This window comes from Haemaphysalis longicornis, unplaced genomic scaffold (genome assembly GCF_048455015.1).
Source record: "Haemaphysalis longicornis isolate Haplotype H1 unplaced genomic scaffold, Haemaphysalis longicornis Haplotype H1 scaffold_2, whole genome shotgun sequence".
Taxonomy (NCBI): domain Eukaryota; kingdom Metazoa; phylum Arthropoda; class Arachnida; order Ixodida; family Ixodidae; genus Haemaphysalis; species Haemaphysalis longicornis.
In genome coordinates, this window is record NW_027526295.1 from 39,303,098 (window position 1) to 39,326,923 (window position 23,826).

The following is a 23,826-nucleotide window of genomic DNA, read 5'->3' on the forward strand; positions in this document are numbered from 1 at the left end:
GCGATTTTGCTGTACTTAGACTGGGCTTTTTTTCGCATATGCAAAAAATTCCAAATTCTTGAATAAAATGCAGCAACCTTTACAATATTATAATATATATCTTTCCCGAAAGGAAAACAAAAACTTAAAATGAACAACATAACACAACGTCCTTGGATACTCATAGTCAAATCTGGCTTTGGATAAGTGACACTCTGCACAAGCGACATGCGGATGCATCAGTGGAGAATTCTCTGGTTCCCTCAGATTCCTTCCATTTCAATTTGGTAGCCACCACGGGTGCGGGCAAAGTAGAGAAAACTCAATCAAAAATGTTAATTTTTCTTCTTTTTGATCCCGAACGTGTGTTTCTGATGCATCAGCTACCCGCTGGGTATTTTGGAATGAAGATGACTATTATAGGAACAATTGCTTACCAAACGCTCTATGAATGGGATGCGCTCCTAATGGTAATATCTCGCTGCATGGCTTTATACAATTAGCGGCCGCATAAATCGTCTAAAGTGAAAAAATGAACATTTCTCGGCGTAATTTCCCAGCAAAGCATGTTTTTATCCAAATATTTACGTTTAGACAACATTTACGCTAATGAGAACTCGAATTTGCAATCTTATCTTTGTTGGCTATCAAAATTACTGGGATTTTTCTCTCTTTTTATTTTGTATACAGCACGAGACTTTTTCGAATAATTTCTTAAGCTCAAAAGTATTCTGTGATTTCTCTAATTACTTTTAGTAGCTGGTCGATTTTCCAGAGCCATAGCAGATAGAATTTACCTCTCTTTGTGTCTACGAAAGGACGTTTATAGCGCATATTGCACCCTTCACTGCAAAATGAAATCTTTGTTCTAAGAACGCTGGCTATCTCCCCTTTATTACAGCTGTATAATCATGGCTTCAGTGCTTTCTAGGGAAGCGTGACCATGATCACGAAATGAACAGCAGCCCTAGGCGATATCAGCGCCCGATATCAGGAACTTATGAAAAAGTTGGCTTTGGGGGTTTCCATTGAGAGACGCCCTCTCGATATATATTCGGCGCGACCACATCTGCCACCCCGCAGAACCACCAGCAAGGGCGACGGGAGAAGACCCAAGTTCTGCTCCAACAGGTTTGTTCAAATAATGAAATAGTACTTGATACGAATTTGTAGATCATACCAGAAAAATGCTATCGCTGCGATGTCGTACTAAACATGCGAAAGTTTTTCTGTGGTTGTAAAGTGGCGGCGTTGGGTCTCTGGCCTCCATTTCTCGACGACAACCTCAATTTGTTGAGTTCAACTAGAGTGCACTGCAAACAAAAACAGATGAATATGTGAGTCTCATGCCCATTGAAAGTGTAAGATCTTTTGGCGGGCACTGATATGATCCCGAAACACATTTAATAAAGTTTTGTTTTAAAGCGTTAAGGATTTCTGTTAAAAAGAAATTCCCGATTCGTATCGGCTGCGCTAAAGTAATGGCTTTTGTGATTGCTCAAAAGGGCTGCCAATATTTTTTTACCGCCTTCAAATTTAACAAATGTTATCATGACTTCTCCTCTGTATATAATTGTTAACACCGAGATACTAAAACGAACACTAAAAAGTGCACGTCGGGTGTAGAAAATTGTTTGCGTTGCTCCGAGAAAGCTGAAGTCAATCTTGAACCAAAGGTTGCAAGAACACTCAGAGATACCAGAGGAAAATCGGTGGAGTTATGGAAACTTTTCAGCAACTTTGGTGAGGATTTTACATGAAGAGACAGATTTTCAGATTTGATTGGCTTACCCAGGCTAGGCCAGAGGAACCATTAAAGAACTCATGTGGGCGATCGCAGTGGGGCCTCTAGTACTGTTTTATATAATAACGTGGTAACGTGCGATTACCACAATGATAATTATGTTTTGTTTCTGGCTCATATTGCGTCACTGGGTAGCAAAGTTTAAAACTTTTCAATTATTCTGGTAATTTGAAGCCCTAAAAGCCTATCTATTGGCTGAATTCAAGCTGAGTTAGTTACCAAGGGCTATTTGTTCTAGAATTAACCAAGATGCATGTTGTTTTAACGGCCTCTTCATAAAGGTGATATTGTCTAAATTGTTCTACTGAATTTTCAACCAGCTATTCGTTTGGCATCGTTCTGACGATACACGTGCGGATTTTCCGCTGAGAGCAGTCAATAGTTTATTGCAGGGAGCGCACTCCTCTTGTTTGCTAAGCGCCCCCTCACCCACTTCATTGATTTAAAGCACTTCTTTTCAAAAACTGTGCGCCTTCACAGGCCTGACAACTTGACTTCGTGCAGGCTTCCCCAGATGCCCCCACGCCCGCAATGCAAGCGTGCCATTAGGTTACTGCATTGTTTGTTGCGTGTTTATTGCGTTTTTCTCAGCAGCGTTGCTGCGAGATACGAGAGGAATGCCGTTTTAGCATACGGGCTGGCAGTGTTGCATAGCAATGGTAAAAACGGAGATGAGCGAAGAACGTACGAAATTGCGTTTTCAATACACGCACTTTGAACAACGCCATTTCCGCAGCACAAAGCTTGATCGGCAACAGTTTCTGTAACAGTAGAAAAAATATTAAAAGAGCCTGTACTTTTTTTACAATGGGAGGTAATTCGCAGAAGATAAGAGTTATTTTGAAAACGCAATAAAACATGGTATGCCAGAGTGAACAAGGTTACCGAATCTTGCCCGCTCCTCCACTAGCCTTATACAGGCGACTCTAAACTACTAGGGAGCAGCTTCCACGTGCCGAAAGTAGGAATTCATTCAAAAGTGGGTGACCTTCATTTGTGAAGACCAGGTGCCCTATGTGCAAGTGCATACCGACCACCACCGTGGCTAAAATAACAGCTGTGAGAAACCTTATGGCGACAAGACGCTTGACAGCAAGCCTCGCTTAATGAATTGCTCACAACTGGTCAGCTGGGCCGCCCACTGTAGTCACTCTGGTTTGCATTAGGGTCATGTGTTGTGATTGGTAGTTCTCTTATACCTTGTGGAACAGGATATGCGGTGTACCGCAGAATGCACAAGTCGCCGGGGAAACGATATGGTGCGTACCCTGTAATACTGTACGCCGCTGCATGTGCCGTCAAAGCACTCCTCCAAGTCACGTGATAGCGTAAGCCGCTCCAAGCTCGTGTCCAATGATTATGAATTCCAACAAAGTGAACAAAGCTCAAAGTTACAGCAACAATGATGGAGTAAAGCTCTTTGGGGCTGCGAAGAAGTACATCGGCTGAAATCCCGAACCTAAACGTGTGTGACGATAGTGATGGTTGCGTACAGCTTCGCTACCTTCAAGTCTTACGCGTTAGAGAAAGCTTTCTGAATTTTTTACATTAAAAGTTCTCTCGTGACGGCTTGCATTTGTGTGTCAGATAGCGAAGTTTTTTGGGCCTCGATAGAGTCCGAAAGCGCTGGTGTATTGTTGAAACGCGTATTTAGACATATAGAACAATCTGCTAGGCGGCGAAGTTTACCGTTGGTATTGCATTCTTTCGTATATGTAAGGGACACAGATGACTCAGTCACTGCAATTTGCTGGCATTCTCAGCTCGCCGATGTTGATGATGATGTTTTGTACTGTCTGGCCGCCTGCGAGAAAAGGGGGGTATATTGTTGTACGCTCTGTGCTCTCTCGTACTTTCAGGTATGTACCTGTGCTTCTGTAAACGTGTGTTTTTTCCGTGAACATTACAGTGTTCACTGTGGGCCTGACGTGCTGGCAAAAATGACGAGGACACCCTGTACTTCAAAGTAAGTGATGTTGGAAAATATTCATGTTCTTCATTTACATGGAAAAGTGCGTACGTATGGCGAATTTCAGCAAATTCCAGCTTGGCCCAAAATACCAAGGGCGGAATATGCAGTCAACTCAGATCAGCTCTCCGAATACCATGCAGTTCTATATTTATTGATCCCACGTAAGCAGTTATGATTGAGAGCAGTCTGGGCAAACCAAGTTTATTATGTTTAAAAAATATATGAAGATAACAGGAGTAAAAAATTTTTATAACTAAAAATATACTAATGCAACCAAACTTAATACAGAGAAAGTAATACCGGAAACAAAAAATACTTGATGCTAACGCGATATAATGCAGTGAAAACAAATATTAAATGCAGAACGTTTGATGAAATTTGTAAGATGTGGGTAGCAGAGTTTTAATAAGCGCGCTAATAAATTATCAAGGGTTTAAGTTTGGCCCTCATGGCAAACAGCTTGTTTTTGTAAAGCTAGGAAAGGCCGCGCCTATTTCAAGTTTTTAAAAAGAGAAAGCGCATAATAGGGCCGTGTTGCATCTTACTCTCCCGTAGTTTATTTAAACTCAAATAATGACTTCTTTAAAACAACAAAGATATTTCTGTTTTATGTCGTCAACTTTAAAATACTTAAAAATATTTTCTTCGAAGTGCATTCAGTATAAACAGATTGTTCACATGCAGAACTTTACGTTTATGTATGATTAGGTCTGCCTTCTCAGAGAAAGTATGTCCCACATGAAATGCTGCGAGATATTCTTATGTTGCGGTATGTTATGTTTGGTCGCTAATGAGAGGCATGGTCCTAAATTGTTGTACCGTATTTTAATGTTGATGCTTCGAAAGCTTTGTATACCATTTCTTGTAAAAAATGTGCGCCTTAAATCGCAAGAAACACATGTAACTGCACACTGCCTGTAAACGCCTTGTTACTTCTTGAAAGTGTCATCCAGTGATAATGTCTCGCCAGCGTGGCATTCTCAGCTCGCCCACGGTGCTTCAACTACATCTCCATATTTGAATTGACAATACCTGACAGGGACGCCTAAAACTGTCGCTGTCACGTAAAAATCGGTCGTTCATAGTATGAGAGGTTTACTTGGAATATGAAAGCAATGGAAGCTTCTATTGGTAAATATCATGTAAAAAAGCAATACTTACTTGGAAAAATAGCATATATCTGTTAAAATATTTTCCAGGACTTTGTTTACGACTAATTCGGTAGGGCTAAGGCTGTGTGGGCAGCATGTATGTAAGCTTCACGTCTTTACATTTTATTTAACGAAAATGCCCAACAAAATATTTACTGGCAACCCTCCTTGCAGAACACCTACATCTACCGCCCCGTTTTCGAAAAAAAAAACTTCTAGTTTGACCCACTCAAGACTATTGCGGGAACAATAAATAAAAAAACAAATGAAAAAAGCCTCTAGATTGAATCGATTTGCGTGATAATAGTTGATAAGTGCTTTCAAACGCAAGTTGCAGGTCTACAAACAAAGAAAAATAAAATAGATATATGGAAGAAGAAACCGCTAGTCGTATAGAGGTGTTGCGGTTCGCTAATCAAAGAGGACAGGATTTATTTTTGTAGTTGTTTATTACTCTACTTTCAATTCCCAGAGGCCGTTGATGAAGGAAATGGTTTAGTTTAAATACACAAGTGATATTTAGTTCAAATATTCAAGTTCTCTTAAACAAGTTGTTTATGATGCACGTTATTGAGTAAAATATTGGCATTGGTCGCCAGTTATTAATAATTCTTTCTCGAGGACATATGCAAACGATTCTCTTAAGGCGGTGTCGACATGTCTCGCGGAAGTTGTCCCCAGTTGGTATTCGTGAAGTTGGTTTGACCTGATTCTGGCAAGCCGAAAAGTGGATCAAGTAGTATGCTTTCTTTGTAGTCCTATGTTTGCAGCAACCTTTTTTGTTTTGTTTAGGTCACCCTTTATTGTATTATTATCTGTGTTGCTGGAGCAATTTTAAACACGACACCGTTTATATAGTGCAGTTTTATCATCTTGCATTATGCCCAACAAATAGCTTTGTTTCTGCATTGGAGCTTGAATTCTTTTTGAGCTATTTTAAATGTCATTAAACGTATCGGTAGATAAATCGTACACTACCCAGTGATTGTATTTCTTACGTTTCTCTCAGTTATATTAATTATTTTATCTGTCAGATTCGTCCCATTTTTCCTGATTTTTGAACATATGGTGTATGAGGAGCAAGGGAGCTACAATAATCGGAAACACCTAATTAATTAAGTATTTGTCTGAAGCTTTCAATGATTCTGCCAAGTGTATTGTATAAAATGAGTATTAGATTAACTCATCAATTGCAATAAATTAAGCTATGGCCATAATTTTTACCTACATAGGCATCTTTACCAATGAATCAGTGACGATGGAGAGCATACAATGGAGCTAAATGAGCAATTAGCGGTGCTATTTATAATTACTTTGAACGAAGCGTCAATGTTACTAACAGTGTACAAATTGGCAGATAAAGGAAATCTTCATGCTGAATTTGGAACAAAAAGTTGTGCTGCAACATGCCGAGTGCGCGAAGATAGCAACAAAGCTCCGCGTCGCCGCACCTAGGGCAGCGCACTGACAGCAGGCGCTTTGCTTACGGAATGCATTCGTGCCACCACTTTGTCCCGCGTCAGATGTTTTCACCGCTGCTGGCTGCCTGAGCGTCACCTGAGCACACCCGATAAGCCCTCTTCCACAGATCGGAGCCAGGCCTTAACATGCTGGATCAGCCACTTCTGCTTCACAAACGGGCAGTAGCATCGGCCTACGACATTAGCGAGTGACTCGTCCATGAGAACGCAAACATTGAAAGTACATCAGTGTTGGTTCACATCTTGCTGGTTTCTCAGGAGGTCATTCCTGTAACGGTTCGAAACTTGCGGGCTGTCCTGAGGTTGAGATGGGGGAGAGGGGGGGGACCCTCGCGATATAGCTATACGTCAATGATCCTCTGGGACGCAGAGGAAACCTGCAAAAGAAAAAAAAGGCACTTAACAAAATAAATTGCATACCTGGCATTTTTAAGAGCAGAGCTGTTGCAGCTGGCCGTAATGTGGAGCGCGTAACGTGTGTGGCGTGTAACGCGTTAAACATTGTCAATAAATTACCAATAAATTAGCAATGAATAATTAAAGTACCAAGAAATTGCCGAACGCTGGTGAGCGCATGCCTCGCGGCCACCGCCGAGTTATCCCAGCACACGCAAAGGTTTTAGCAAAAAAAAAACTGTGAAACCTTAAAGAGCGAGAAAATGCCCAGCGCTCGTGAGTGCGCGCTTGGCGGCGATCGCTGAGAGTTCTTTGCTCACGCCGTTGGCAACAAAACTGGGTGTACACTACCGCTTAGAAAATTCCGCGCGAAAAATTTGATCTTGGGAAAATAGGCTACGGTCGAACAGCAGGCGAAGAGCGGTAAATGACCGATACACGGAATTACTACATACGTTACTTGCGCTACTCATGGCGCTACGTGAAGGTTGCAACTCTCGCGGATCCAATATTTTCTGTAACGTTTGGCAAACGAGAGTATGCGTAGTACTTCCATCAAAGCCTACTGAACGTCCAAAATAAAAAGAATACGCGGGCGCGCAAAGCACGAACGGCCGACTGAAAACTCTACCCGCACGATAAAGTACGAGCTGACCGTTTCAGTGCGCCTTAACTACCAGCAGGGAAGAGTGTTCCGCGGCAAATACAGGGCTCGGAAATAGGTCACTTTGGGACCTTTTCAGTCCTGCACATATTATTCGTTTCGTGGCTATGGATGCGATCTAGCTATAATATTACTGCGCGAAGGAAAGTCGACACCCGCAAGCGACTTCACGCAAGGCTCGAGTCATGCTTCCGTTGAGAAATAACAAAATATGTGTACGCTATTTACGTTGTCGTCCTCGTATTATCTTTGTGGACAGCAAGTTACACGGCAGTATTTGGGCATCTTGGACAAAGATAAATTCCGACGTGCGCGTCGCTAACCCAGGGCTATCATGTACACAGCGGTATCCGGAGATCCGGGAAGCCCCCAACATGGCGGAAGCACCTGCGGTTCCCGCAAGAGGGCGCCAGTTTTGCCATAAGGTCTAGTGAGAACACATTCATTAGATTTGTTAAACTCCGCCCGACCGAGCTGTTCTACCGGTTGAGGCTTCGGTGCATGTATTGGCAAAAGCTGCCGTAATTATCTGCATTATACGTGGCGGCATAAGGGAGCGTGTATTCTGAGGAGTGAGATCTATAGTGTGGCATTGTGTGCAGCAAGCGTCAGTGTCTGTAAGGTTTAAAAAATTAAGGAAATATCCCCGGGTTTATCACAGGGGCTGGTTTCACCCACATGACAGGACCCCATTTATAATTATAGGATGATTTTTGCGGCCACCGTACCGCAGAAGTTACAGTTCACGCGTTCGGTAATACCCCAAATTCTGGCTTGCAGTGTGTATAGTGGTAGAATTTAGGTGCCAAGTTTAAAGTGTATAGTGCCGGATTTTGGGGTGTACAGTGCCGCTGCACGCAGCCAGGACGTCGTCGTTAAACTAAGATTGAAACAAGGCCTCTGTTGTTGAACGATAATCACGCCGAAACTCAAAGCAGAAGAAAATGACGCAAAAGGAAGGAGTTAATTTCTAGTGCTGTGCTCAATGCTTACCGTGAAGTTTTGTGTGCTGGTGGGGTGATCAACAGCAAATAAAATTATCACTTTATCCCAAGCTCTCAAAAAAAGTTATCTGAACAAAGTCACGTTAGAAGTGCAATTGTTGGCTGGTCATGCCAACAGCTTCCCAGCGGCTGCTTTTAGGTCAGGTTCCAACTTTTTGTCCTGGAATTAAAGATGGGGCGAGAAACTTTGCAACGAAGCCCCTAAATTCTGTCTAAGTCATACCACAGCTGATTGTTTTCTACCGTCTTGACTTAACGTCGTGAGAACACTTTACGACAGCGGTAATAAAATAGGAGGTAGTAAGGCACAAAGGACAATGAATTACTAGAAGCCACAGCCGGTCTTTGGAGATGCAGCTACGGTGTAAGGGGTAGTTATAATGTAAAAGGAACTGACTGGGTGGATCTCGATGGGCTGGGGCTTCCTAAACCGCCGAAAAGTTTGATATAGGTGTTGATACTGAGGAATTGCAAGAGGCTTTTGCGCGGCTCAGCTGTCATGCCAGATAATGAAAGGCGGGCAATAAAACTGCCCTGGGTGGTTAGAGAGGCCTTAGGGACGACCACAGGTGAGAGGAAGAGTACACCAGCGTAGACATTCTTCGAGCCACCGCTCTCGATAACAGAGTTAAGGCATCACTGCAACCTAAAGGCGAAACGCTGAAAGCGACCACTTTCATAATGTTACGTAGCGGCAGGACACAGATAAGACGAACGATGGGATGGGGTTAAGCGATATATTTACCGAATGGGCATAGCGGCCATAACACCGACCTCGCGCAAGATGCGCGCCAGGAACGTCGTCGTCGTCGTAATCGTTCTTGAGTCAAGGGGCTGTGAGGCATTGCCCACCTTAGTCCGGTAACATCACTCCCTGGATCGAGGGCGACCGTCTTGGTCGATGCCGAGGCAATGTGAGGATTGCGATGCAGTGAGCGATTCGATGAAAACATACAGTGGAGATTTACCAGCCGCCACCGATGAAAATGACGTCCCTGTTGATGCCTGGCCCCACATAAGCGATGTCTTCAAGCAGGAACGAACAGTCGGCGGAATTTGAACCGTCGGACGAAAGGGCTGGAGACACGGCGTCTTCTTTGGTTTGTTGTCGGCTTGTATTGGCTGATCTTCAGCGGCTGCACACGGGCTGGGAACACGGGGCGGGGTACGTGTTCGAATTCAGGTCGCAGTGGGCTTCGGCAGCCCGACATGGCCGGCGCTCCCTCGACGATTTCGCCCAAGGCCGAGACGATGCGATGCGGAGGCCAGGATGGGGATGATCCCGCACCTTCACCAAAATGTTACGTGGTGGCAGGACACAGATGAGACGAACGATGGAATGGGGTGAAGCGATTTATTTACAGAGTGGCTAAGCGGCGATAACACTGACCTCGCGCAAGATGCGCGCCAGGAACGTCGTCGTCGTCGTAATCGTTCTTGAGTCAAGAGGCTGTGAGGCATTGCCCACCTTAGTCCCGTTACAATTATGTAAGGGGCGCGATGTCCTGTCCCGAAAAATATTGGGCGGCCGTAAAACTAAGGTTTAAGGTTGTATTAGGTACTATTTCCCAGGGGTACATATGGTACTTATGATACATATGGCTGGGGGGGGTGCACCTTACATACGCAGCGGCTGACTAAAATCCAGTAGGTGGTGCACGACCGCCGCGACCACGCCAAACCCAGTAGCGTCAAATATATTTTGGTCTGCGTGCTTTATGGAGACATTAGAAGGCAACAAAACTTGTAAAAAATAAAAAACAGTTCAACCCAACGTGAACGCTGACAAGTGCGGAGTAGTTATTCGCGAGAGGGGGTGTGGGGCCGCTTTCCGCTCTTGTTCAATGCAATTCAATTTTCCTGCCTCCGCAGTGCCCGCTCATCTTCTCCTAGGACAGCATCTTTTTCTTACCAGCGTTTTTTGGTCCGGGTGGAATTGGAGAAGTGCGAGTTGTGTTACCAGAATATAAGAAATACCACGTAAGGGCATAGAAGTATTGTCATTTTATTTTTTTTTTATTTTGCGGGGTTCCTTTAGCAGCGAGAAGAAATGATTACGCAATTAGTTCGTCGCTGAAAATATCGCAGTTAGATTCTTTTCATCGGTACTTTGAAGTGTCTTCTTGTTACTTTATCGATTAGGCAAGTACTTTCCGACTTAGAAAATCGTTTTAAGTAAATATATTCTAACAAAATTACTGTGCACTACTTCACTGCACTGGAAACATTATATGCAATGTTTCGTTCAAATAACACCATTGCTCTTTTTTAAAATGTTGGGGCATGATAGCTGGGGCACGGAGACTTTAGTGCGCATAAATGCAGCCGCACTGGGCTAATACAGACTAGAAAGTCCAGCCTACAATTTACGAAGTAATCCCACAATCTTCATGAGTCACTTCTGTATGCTCTTAACTGCCCCACTCTCGCCCGTTGCTGTTGCAGGTTCTAGTGAAAAACATGGCCGCGACATTACAAAGGATGGAAAATCACGTGTAATCGGATAAGAATTGAACTCAGGTCTTTTAAGTAGTAGTCTAGTGCTCTACCTAGTTTGCTTCCTTCGCACATTGCCACAATAAAAACGCTGTCGTTGTTCCTCGTTCGTTGGGCTCACATACTTGGGGTACTGCCAAAAAAGTACGAAGTATGAGGGGAGCAGGAGGAAGAATAAACTTTTATTCAGGCCCAATCTGACTCCGTGTGTGGAGGCAGACCAGTGGGGAGACTCCTTAGTCCAGGAGTCCCTGGCTCTGGCTGGCAGTCCGGGCCCGTCTCACCAGGTTAAGCTGGAAGCCGCGTTCAGAGCTTGACAGCTGCGCCGCCCACTGTGAAGGTGAGGGGTGGGGATTTGGAGGGAGGTCGGGTGTGTGGGAGCATTCCCATACGATGTGATAAAGTGTACCCCTTTCGGGGCAAAACTTGCACTGTTGTGAGTGAGAGGTGGGGAAAATCAAATGCAAAGTGTATTGTGAGGGAAGGTCCGGGTTTGTAGTTGACTGAGAGTGATTTCATGGGCTTTTGTTAGAGACAGGTGAGGTGGAGGGAAGATGCGACGAGAGAGCTTGTAGTGTGTGAGTATGTCATTGTAGGTGAGTAGGGGGTGGGCATCCAGGGTAGTAGGAGGGGGGTCGGGGGCAATGGCCCGGTGTACCACTTCTTGGGCCGCGTCGTGCGCCGCTTCATTGCCGGCCAACCCACAATGGCCAGGGGTGCATAAAATGTGGCACTCCTCAGGGACGTACGAGGAGTGTTCAATGATGCGTACGGCAGTGCGAGGGAGTTGACCTTTTTGAAGGTGTCGGCAGGCTTCCTGCGAGTCCGTGATTACTGTCACGTAGTCACGACGAGTGGAGGTAAGGGACAGCGCAAAGGCTATCTCTTCCGCTTCAGTTTGTGTTGAGACTCGCGTGGAGGCAGTGGGGACGGTACGTTTTTGACTATCTACAGTCGCGGCAGCGTACGTCGATCGGTTGGGATATGGGGATGCATCGACGTAAAGCGTGTCCGGCAGATGCTGGTAGTGGGTGGGGATGTAGCTGGTTCGCGTGGTGCGACGACCATCGTGGATGCCTGGGGGCATGTTCCGGGATAGCGGGGCGACTTTAATGCGAGTGCGTAGAAGGGGGGGAAGACGTGCCAGGCGGTGAGGCTGAGTCGGGGTCGGACAGCCGAGGCGTGCTAAAGTACTACTGCCAGTCGGTGTAATCTTAAGGCGTTGGAATTGCGAAGTTCGTTGAACTTCACACTGCTTTGTCCAAGTATTATGTATTCCCAAGCTTAAAAACAAGTCAGTAGAGGTGTTAGTGGGGAGGCGGAGTGCAGTTTTGTAGGCTTGCCTAATAAAAATGTCAAGTTTTTTGTGCTCTGCTGGTTTGAGGGACAGGTAAGGAGCTCCGAATGTAAGGCGACAGATGAGAAAAGCTTGAACCAGACGGGCAGTTTCAGCTTCTTTGATACCAGTACGTTGGTGGGTGATGCGCTTAACTAGTTCTGCCCATTGAGTAACTGTGCGTTGAAGTGCGAGGATGGTGTGCTAGCTGGAGCTATCTCGTGGGATTGTCAGTCGGAGTACCCTGAGATGGGTTACTACAGGAACGGGGCGAGTCTCTATAGTAAGAGCCGGGTCCGGCGTCGGGGCCGTGTGTCATCCCCGAGTTGTCTGCTGAAGGGTTAGCAGTGCGGAATTTTCCGGGGAGCAGGTAAGACCACATTTAGAGAGATATATGGTAGTGATGTCAATGGCTCGTTGAAGCGATTCTTGTTGTTCGCCCATGGAACCTGAGTTGGTCCATATCGTAAGGTCGTTGGCATATAGGGCATGGTGGAGGGATGGAACGGTGTCCAGTAGCGGAGGCAGATCTTTCAGAGCTATGTTAAATAGCAAAAGAGAAATGACGGAGCCTTGTGGTGTTCCTCGGGGAAGTGCTGGGAAGGAGGGTGTGCGTAAATGAGAGATCCCCACTGTAGCGGTGCGGTTGATAAGGAAGGCTCTCACGTAGTTGTATAGTTGTGTCCCAACGTGGAGAGTGGCCAGGCTATTTAGTAGGGCGTCGTGGGAAACGTTATCGAACGCGCTCTTGATGTCGAGAGCGAGGATACAGTTTTAGAGGAAACAGCCTAAACCAGGGAGCAGAGGGTAGGGTACATCTCCTCCCCACATTTCGTGAGCAGGTGTGCCTTCTTCTTTCTAGGGCTACGATGTTGTTGGCCTCGAAGTAGAATTAAAGGCCATGATCTCCAGGGGGTGCCATTAAATTCAGGTTTTCGTCCTGCTATTCAACGTAGATCGCACAAATACTTTATCCTTGCCACTGTTATTTGCTCGCCGTCAGTGACAAGGTGACATACGGGCACACTTGAAAATACCATTTATTCAGCCAAGAAGAACTCCACTTTTTTTACTGAACTGAAGCAAGGTCCCACAGCATCGCCCTGTGGGTTGTCTATTTTCCCGCGGAGTCGAGTGCGGCGTTGTCGAAGGAAAGGGCCACTCGCAGGGACACTAATTGGTGCGCTGCCGGGAGGGGCTGACACAGAACTGTGCTTCCGCTGGGGAGCACGAACACAACAGTGCCCCTCAACGCTCCTAATCTCTCAGCTATTCTCGGTTCATCGGCCTTGTTTCCAATTTTTTACACCCTTCAGAAAAAAAGCCACAAAATGCTATTCTGCAAACGCTGATTTCATATGTGACTGGATCACCTTGTTTGTGGCCGGTTTTTTGTTCCTGCCTTCATTGTAGAGCGTAAGTACACCGTAATAAGCGCGAATTTCAAAAGCAACTTTCTTAGTTCTTCAGTGATATTTGTGATTTCATTTTTGGAAGTTGTGCAGTAATCTGCATTAGACGTTAGCATACGCAGTCTTGGTCACACAAATAGAAGCGAATATCACCTTCTAAAAAGCAGAGATTTCAATTCAAAATCTAATCAGCCCTAGCCTATTCGGGCATATGTAATATGCTTGGATTGTTTTACAAGAGCACAAAAAAAATGTTGGAGATCTGTTGTTTTTTCACAAATTTCCAGCGCAAAAATTCAAACATGGAACGAACGGGGCACAGACAAATGCTATTCCTGTTCGTCTTCTGTCTAACTTTTTGCGGATTAAATTCGTACAATGGATTCGTACAACTAGCTCGAACCTACACGCCATTGTTCTTGTAACGATTACGGTGCACAAAACATAACGGCAAATATTTTTTGTATATTTAAGGATGGTTTAACACCACAAGAAATTAATGCGCATTTTAATAATTCGTACGTTCTAAATAAGCAACAATTTCAATGGTATCCTGGTCATGTCGTGATAATTCCCCATATCTTCGGGTGGTGTGCTCAAGCCGCGGAGGAATGATAAAGGTGTCACGACGTGCACTCAAAAAGAAAATTTTCTTGATATAGCATTTAGAGCATTGGGAGGTGATACAGTCCTTTATGGGTGATGACGCCACCTACGGCTGACCATGCCTGAACTGGAGATTTGCATGCATTCATTCCATGTGGCACATACACCTAGAGACCCGAACCGAAACCATTGCATGCTTGACTGGTAGCTTTTTGTCCTTTACCCGTACAGGTATTCGGCACTGCTGTTTAGCTCCATGCTGGCAGTAGTGGTTGGATCTGCGTTGAAGTCAGAACGACATCCTCAGCCCCCCGTTGAAGGCACGCCGCCGGCTGTTGGTATGAGAGAACTTCAACCGAACAAAATGCTTTGCTGCAATGCTTGTATTTTAATGTAAAGAATGACCGCAAAAATTGCCTACGTGGTTGTAGGTATCAAAACGAGAAAGTGCGAGAGGGGGCGGTAGACGGAGGCACAAATGCATAAAATGTACAACTTGCCAGATACAGACGCTGAAACGTGGAACACAGTTCGTACATAGTACGTCTCTCTGAACTAAACCTGTGTTAACAATGTCACGGGGTAAACTGACGGATAAGATATACTACTGCATCAATATATATAAATATATATACAGAAACATAGGTCGGCAGTCTACAACGCCAAAGGTGGCATAGGGGTGTGGTTAGGCTCTATTTTTTACTACGGTTAATGAAGATAAGATTTTTTAATATAATGAAGGAATAAAGAAAGAAAAACACGCGCCCAAAGTGGGGACCGAACCCACGCGTGGGTTCGGTCCCCACTCTAGGCGCGTGTTTTTTTCTTTATTCCTTCATTATATTAAAAAAATCTTATCTTCATTAACCGTAGTAAAAAATAGAGCCTAACCACACCCCAATGCCTCCTTTGGCGTTGTAGACTGCCGACCTATGTTTCTGTATTTTCTCAACGAGCCCCTCATTTCCTTACTACATATATATATATATATATGGACGCCAAATGAGCAACGGGATAAGCACTTGAATCTATACATTTCGGCCCTGCAAAAAGATATAATCAAAGAGTTCGAAAAACGGTTGCCCATCCGCAGCAACCTCGCTAGTGACGAGCGTGAAGCCCTGAAGTGCCTGAGTGAGGACACTGCCATTGTAATAAAACCTGCAGACAAAGGGGGGGCTGTGGCAATTATGAACAAGACTGACTATTTAAACGAGGGACAGCGACAGCTAGCTGACGAGACATTCTACCGCAAGCTCACAGACGACCCAACATTGCGATTTGAAGCTGAAATTGTGGATGCACTAAAGTCCTTGCTGCGTGATGGGAAAATAACCGATCGGATGTATGAAGCTATGCTACCCCAAAATTCTAAGCCAGGACGTTTCTATCTCCTACCTAAAATACACAACGAAAACCATCCTGGTCGTCCAATTGTATCCAGCAATGGAACGACAACGGAAGAAATATCCACTTTAATTGACCACCTAATTAAAGACATCCCGCAGACTTTCCCTCATATGTAAAGGATACAGGTCACTTTCTCCGCGAGGTTTCAGGCCTCGAGGTCCCAACGGGACGTTTTCTCGTCACCATGGATGTTACGTCCCTGTACACTAACATTCCTCACTCCGATGGCATCCTTGCCGCAGTCTCATGCTACGGTGACTCTAATTTCTGCTTGGACGTAACCCCTGGAACACTGAAAACCCTCCTCCACCTCGTCCTTACTTTGAATTCGACAATAGCCACTACCTCCAAATTAACAGCACAGCCATGGGTTCCAAAATGGCACCTACATACGCCAATATCTTTATGGCGTCATTAGAAACAGAGTTCATTGCAAACTGCTGTCCAAAACCTGTCATTTATAAACGATTCCTCGATGACATCTTCTTCATTTGTAATAATGATGAGGCAAACCTCAGGGAATTTATCTCAGAAATCAACTCTCTGCATCCATCAATCAAACTGACCTATCAAATATCAACAGAAACCATAAATGTTTTGGATGTCACGCACATATTGGACCAAGGGAGAGTCTCAACAACATTGTACAGGAAACCCACTGACCGCCAACGATATCTTCACTTCTACAGCAGCCATCCCCGCCATTGTAAAACAAGTATACCCTACTCACAAACACACCGGTACCGCAGGATATGCTCTGGACGGGACGATTTCGAAAAACATGCTGAGGAACTAAAGACCGCCCTGATTGGTCAAAAATATCCAGAAGAAATGATTGACGATGCGATTAGCCGAGCACGCAATTTACAAAGAGAAGACATTCTGATTGAAACCCTAAAAGATACCCACCATGAAATTAACTTGGTCCTTACGTACTCGTCCAAAACTTCCCAAGTAAACAACATCCTGAGACGACATTTTAATATGATAAGGCAGAGTGAGCGCTTGTCGGCTATTTTTCAGCGGCCCCCCCCCGTGCTGTGTACAGACGGGCCAGAAACTTGAAGGACCTTTGGTCAGGGCAAAAACAGAAGTACCTGAGCGAACTCTAGGCTGCCGGCCATGCGGCAAACCGCGCTGTAAACTTTATCCCCACATGGAGACCACTAACGTTTCCCAGGCCACCACGTCAACCTTTAAATATGAAATCCAAGACAACCTCAACTGTGACACCCCTAATGTAATCTACAAACTCCACTGCCTTGTCTGTGAGGAGGAATATATCGGCCAAACAAAAACATCTTTCCGCAAAAGATTTAATAACCACAAGTCACACGTGAAGGGCCTCCCCGATCTTCCGCTGTCCAGGCATCTCCGACTCCCGGGTCACTCGTTTGCAAAAATATAGGCCGCCTTAATTCAGACCGGCTTCCGCAGCACATACAAGCGGGTACAAAGAGAATCCTTCTTTATACATGAACTTCGGACGTTTGCCGAAGGAATAAATGAGACCAAAGGGAGATTGAGTTGCTTTTGAAACTGACGTAACCACCCTGAGATGTTTTGAGGGAGGGCAAAACGAATAATCATCCCATAGTTTTTTTTAGTTCGTGGAGCACACCCTTTGCCCCTGTGGTTAACCGCGTTGTGCCAGCATCTGTGTGGCGAGGGGGTCGGTGGGGGGAGGGGGGAAGCGGGAAGCGGGTGGCGGTGCGGGACCGTTGGCGTGGGGACTGCCCCTCCGGCGGTGGTGAGGTGATAAATCTTTCTCCCCGTGTGGTTCTTTCCAAGGCGTAAATCGTTTTCTACGCAAACTTTCCGGACCATTTCACTCAGACGGACCCGCACGAGCCTCCGCGCTATGGGGACTCACTGATCTTTTTTTTCAAGGCTGCCTACGAATGTTTCGTTTCCCGATCAGCTTCCTTCGGGCACCTGCGGCCATGTGGTTCTTGTCTCTGTCTAACGACGGTCTCAAACCGCCGTTAACAAATGCCTCTTTTTCGTTCTTTTTTACCATTCATCACCAGTAGGCAGAGGTTGGCATGCTTCTCTGCCATCCACAGACTTTTCCTTCAGGCTTTCGAGCTTCGACTCTCCAAATTTTATGTATCTCTCTCTCTCTTTCCGCACGCAGACGCAGCACGCCGTTTACGGTGTAGACACACACTGGTTTAACTTTATGCGTCTGTTTTCTGTCTATCAATGCCGCAACAGTGCCTCCTTCCCATTTACAACTTTCCTCTTTCCCTTCCTCTTTCCTTGCTTTTTCCCACCTTCTGTAGTATAGTTACGACATCTTATTCTTACTCTCCCACTCTTTTACTCTCCCCGATAGCTCTCATTGACGAGGGTGAGGAGAAAGGGAAGCCCTCGGAGGCAAAGTGAATAAGCGTTTCTCCGTGTATTCTAAAATAACCCCTGAAGAAGAAAGGTTCTCCTTTCGCAACTGTTGGGAACAATAAAACCCTTGTTCAATGTTTTCCAAGTGCGTGCACCCAAGTTTTTACATATTACTACGGTAGTCCGGAACTTCTTACCTGCTATATTTGATTGATTGTAGGGTTTAACCGCCGACGCAACGCAGGCGATGAGGCGCGCCGTAGTGGAGGGCTCCGGGTGAATTTAGACCACCTGGGGATCTTTAACGTGCGCCGAAATCTCGTACACACGGGCGTTTTTGCTTTTCGCCTCCATCAGAAAAGCGGCCGCCGCGGCCGGGAATCGAACCCGTGACTTCGTGCTCAGCAGCACAACGCCTTAGCCACTGAGCCACCGCGGCGGGTGTTACCTGCTATGTATATATATATTATATATAAATATATATATATATATCAAAGTTGCAGTCCTTATTGCCAGTGCTGTTTGGCGTTTTAACAGTGTTTTTTTTTATATTTCCGAATAAGATATGATTGCCTTTTTTTATGCAGGAATAAATAATTGAAAATTCAAGTCGAGAAAAAATGCGCCGCTTTTTCCGGAAGCGGGAATCGAACCCACAACCTCCGCATAACGCGTGCGGTGCTCTACCATTGAGCTAGTTCCGCGGCGACTCCCCTCTCGACTATACCGCGGGGTTTTGTATTTACGACTGCTCAGAGCCCGGTCAACTAGCGCCGCCCCTCGACCACCGCGGGAAGACGTAGAACGTCTTTTCCCAGCGGCCGCACGTAAGACGTGGTCGGAAGTCCGGGATAGCCAAAGGCATTTCAGACTGCTCAAGCCAGAACCCTCGTAGTGCATTTTGTAGAACAGAGACGTGCGGTACGAGGGATTCCGGGAAGACGTTCTACGTCTTCCCGCGGTGATCGAGGGGCGGTGCTAGTTGAACGGGCTCTGAGCAGTCGTAAATACAAAACCCCGCGGTATAGTCGAGAGGGGAGTCACCGCGGAACTAGCTCTATGGTAGAGCACCGCACGCGTTATGCGGAGGTTGTGGGTTCGATTCCCGCTTCCGGAAAAAAACGGCGCATTTTTTCTCGACTTGAATTTTCAATTATTTATTCCTGCATTAAAAAAGCAATGATATCCTTTTGGGCAATATAAAAAAACACTGTTAAAACGCCAAACAGCACTGGCAATAAGGACTGCAACTTTGATATGTGTCCTTACGGAATCCCTCGTCCCGTACGTCTCTGTTCTACAATATATATATATATATATATATATATATATATATATATATATATATATATATATATATATATATATACTGTCACGAAGCCAAGGACGACGCAGTTGTCTTGCAGGAGAAACAAGTTTATTGGAGCGAACTTGTGCTCCCCTAACAACTCAAAAGAATACAGAGGCGGCGAAGCAGCGGTCAACAAAGTGACTTGCGTCAGCGAGCGTCGCAGAATCGAATGCCCCGGCGTCCGCACTGCAGGCTTTTTATCTTTTGGCGCGCGTGGTTCTCGAAACGTCGATTCGCATCGAGAACATAGTAGACCCAAGAAGATTATTCTGGGCTGTTCACGTTAGATCGGAATGCTCTCCCTATCACAACAGATAACACATGCGGCACAGAAAGAAAGAATTGAACACGCGCTTTCCTTGGCGCAGAGATAACACAGACCGGCACAGCCGGGCGGTAAAAGCAAAACACAAATAAACAAACCCAATGTATGGTTCGTGGCATTACCCCCCCTTTAAGAGTGCATCGACCCGATGCTAACATAAGCGACAGTCCGAACAAATGAAAATAAAAGTTCGTCATCGCTCGTAGAAAGGTTTTAAGCGAGCCACGTGGACGACTTCAGGCCGCGTGCGTCGTCGTGATGTGCCGGAGTCAACATCGGGGATCACTTCGTAGGTAAGTTGGCCAACACGTCGTAGAATCTGGTAGGGTCCGAAATACCGTCGCAGGAGCTTCTCACTGAGTCCGCGTCGTCGGATGGGAGTCCAAACCCACACACGATCCCCTGGTTGGTACTCGGCGTCTCGGCGTCGGAGGTTGTAGCGGCCGGCATCCACCAGCTGCTGGTCCCTTATACGAACTCGAGCGAGCTGGCGGGCCTCCTCCGCACGTTGAAGATATCCGTGGACGTCGGCGTTGAGGTCGTCGTCTTCTACGTGCGGAAGCATGGCGTCGAGCATCGTAGTCGGCCTTCTACCGTAGACAAGCTCGAACGGCGTCAGCTGCGTCGTCTCCTGGATAGCCGTGTTGTACGCAAACGTGACATACGGCAGAACTTCGTCCCAAGTCTTATGTTCAACGTCAACGTACATTGACAGCATATCTGCGATTGTCTTGTTCAGACGTTCTGTTAGTCCGTTCGTTTGGGGGTGGTACGCGGTCGTTCTTCGGTGATCCGTGTTGCTGTAGCGTAATACTCCTTGCATCAGCTCTGCAGTAAATGCCGTTCCGCGGTCTGTGATTAGGACTTCCGGGGCTCCATGTCGTAGCACAACTTGGCTTATAAAGAACTTCGCCACTTCTTGTGCAGTCCCCCTCGGAAGAGCGGCGGTCTCTGCGTAGCGCGTCATGTAGTCTGTCGCTTCGACAATCCACTTGTTGTGTGATCGTGACGTAGGGAACGGGCCTAAAAGGTCCATTCCAATCTGTTGAAATGGTCTCGATGGGACGGCGATCGGTTGCAGAAGTCCGGCGGGTCTTGTCGGCGGCGTTTTTCATCGCTGGCAGTCACGGCAGCTCCGGACGTAGTGGGTGACGTCAGAGGTAAGGCCGGGCCAGTAGTACCTCGCCTTGATTTTTCCAATAGTGCGGGCTGTGCCCAGATGTCCGGAAGACGGGTCGTCGTGGCACGCTTCCAAAATTTCGTCACGAAGGTCCGCTGGGATGACGAGGAGGTAATTCGCTCTTGTTCCGGGGCAGAAATTCTTCTTCACAAGGACGGAGTTTCTCAGGCTGAATGCTGGTAAGCTGCGTTTGAAGGTCCTAGGAACGGCAACGTTGCATCCCTCGAGGTACTCGATTATGACGCGTAAGTCGGGGTCGGCACGCTGCTGGGCGGCTAGGTCGCTCTCCGTCACGATCCCGAAGAACGCGCTGTCTTCATCAGAGTCTTGTGGTGGGTCGACGGGGGCGCGGGACAGGCAGTCGGCGTCGGAGTGTTTCCTGCCGGATTTATAAACGACGGTAACGTCGAACTCCTGCAGGCGCAAGCTCCACCGCCCAAGACGGCCAGAGGGGTCCTTCAAATTGGCGAGCCAACACAGCGCATGGTGGTCTGTTACAACCTTGAATGGCCTTCCATACACGTATGGGCGAAATTTTGAAATCGCCCATATAATAGCCAGGCACTCTTTCTCAGAGGCAGAATAGTTTTTCTCCTCCTTCGACAGACCACGGCTGGCATAGGCGATTACCCTTTCGCAGCCGCTTTGCTTTTGGACAAGGACGGCACCCAAGCCGATATCACTGGCGTCCGTGTGCATTTCCGTTTCGGCATTTTCGTCGAAATGAGCGAGCACGGGCGGGCTTTGCAGGCGTATTTGCAGCTCGCAGAATGCTTTTTCTTGGTCGTTTTCCCAGCTGAAAGGGGTGCTATCTTTCGTCAAGCGCGTGAGTGGCTCTGCAATGCGTGCGAAGTTTGCCACGAAGCGCCGGTAGTATGCGCACAGCCCGAGAAATCTTCGCACGCCCTTCTTGTCTTTCGGCCTTGGGAAGTTCGCAATCGCTGAAGTTTTTGCCGGGTCAGGTAGGACTCCCGCGGCGTTGACGACGTGGCCCAAGAACTTGAGTTCCCCGTATGCGAAACGGCACTTTTCAGGCTTTAGCGTCAACCCCGACGTACGAATGGCCTCGAGTACAGACTCCAACCTTGCAAGGTGTTCGTCGAAAGTCCAGGCGAATACCACTACGTCGTCGAGGTATACGAGGCAGGTGTGCCACTTAAGACCAGCTAGCACAGTGTCCATGACTCTTTGAAACGTCGCTGGTGCTGTGCACAGCCCAAACGGCATCACCTTGAACTCGTATAGGCCGTCTGGGGTTATAAATGCAGTCTTCTCTCGGTCTCTCTGCGAGAAGTACGGGGATCGATACCCAGCACCTCCACCAGATGTCACGAAGCCAAGGACGACGCAGTTGTCTTGCAGGAGAAACAAGTTTATTGGAGCGAACTTGTGCTCCCCTAACAACTCAAAAGAATACAGAGGCGGCGAAGCAGCGGTCAACAAAGTGACTTGCGTCAGCGAGCGTCGCAGAATCGAATGCCCCGGCGTCCGCACTGCAGGCTTTTTATCTTTTGGCGCGCGTGGTTCTCGAAACGTCGATTCGCATCGAGAACATAGTAGACCCAAGAAGATTATTCTGGGCTGTTCACGTTAGATCGGAATGCTCTCCCTATCACAACAGATAACACATGCGGCACAGAAAGAAAGAATTGAACACGCGCTTTCCTTGGCGCAGAGATAACACAGACCGGCACAGCCGGGCGGTAAAAGCAAAACACAAATAAACAAACCCAATGTATGGTTCGCGGCAATATATATATATATATTTACATATATATAGCCTATGAATGAAGTACGATGGGGTCGGTGAAAATGTACAGTGAAAGAGAAGACTAAAGGGTAACGAACAAAAATGTATTAACGTTACGGCTTCGGGGAAGCCTTCCTGAGAATGACGAAGGCTTCCCCGAAGCCGTAACGTTAATACATTTTTTTCGTTACCCTTTAGTCTTCTCTTTCAATGTATATATATATATATATATATATATATATATATATATATATATATATATATATATATATATATATATATATATATAAAGCGTATGAATGAAGTACGATGGGGCCGGTAAAAAATATACAGTGAAAGAGAAGACTAAAGGGTAACGAACGAAAATGTATTAACGTTTCGGCTTCGGAGAAGCCTTCGTCAGAATAAAAACAAATTGCAAGTGAACTGGCTTATAAAGCAGCAGGAGCCAATCACAGTAAACATGGTGACACGTGTTGTGTTAGGCAGGACGACAGCAGTTGATGAACAAATGATTTCATATCAAGGCTAACAGGATTTAAAAAAAAACCAGGTCACTAACACTGACAAGATACAGTGACAGCTGTGCAAAAAAGGTAGATAGAGTAACGAGAAATGGGTGTAGGAAAAGGGCAGTGGATGAAAAACAAAAGTTCTACTTAACAGCGGAGTCAGCAAAAATATATACCATGCAGAGCGGGCAAAAAAGAGAAAAAGATAATACAGTAACATCTGAACAGTCAACCTGTCGTAAGGAATGCAGTATAGATAGCATCACTTGTCAGGCTAATGTCGAAGCTAAGACGGAAAATATGATAGAAATGCTTAGTTGGTGGCACGCGCGCAACCATAAACACGAGGGCCAATGCAAACACAAGTATATCTACGTAAACGGCAGTAAAAAGGTTACACAGACGCGATCAGTGCGACAAGAAAGCCAGCGCGCCAACGCTTTCATTTAAACCCGATTTCATAGATTTGAATTTGTGAATAAGATACGATTCCCTGACTTCCCTATCATGATGTGAGCGGAAACCGGATTCAAGAATTGTTGCTTTTATTTCGTTGAATGAATGACCAACTACGTTGACATGTTGGGACAACGGCAGGTTCGGGAGGGTCTTAATATGCGACTTGTGAATATTAAAACGAAGTCTAAAAGACGT

The 23,826-nt window shown here is 46.1% G+C and overlaps 1 protein-coding gene across 1 annotated transcript in view; it reads left to right on the forward strand.

Moving 5' to 3' along the window:
* The first annotated feature begins 1,037 nt into the window (after positions 1-1,037).
* Positions 1,038-23,826, forward strand: part of LOC144168836 (uncharacterized) — a 59,216-nt gene continuing 36,427 nt past the window's right edge. Inside the window, exons 1-3 of the mRNA XM_077697819.1 lie at positions 1,038-1,110; positions 3,693-3,749; positions 14,533-14,639. Coding sequence (XP_077553945.1) covers positions 3,724-3,749; positions 14,533-14,639 — 133 coding nt within the window. The 5' untranslated portion in view covers positions 1,038-1,110; positions 3,693-3,723. The remainder of the gene's footprint in view (positions 1,111-3,692; positions 3,750-14,532; positions 14,640-23,826) is intronic.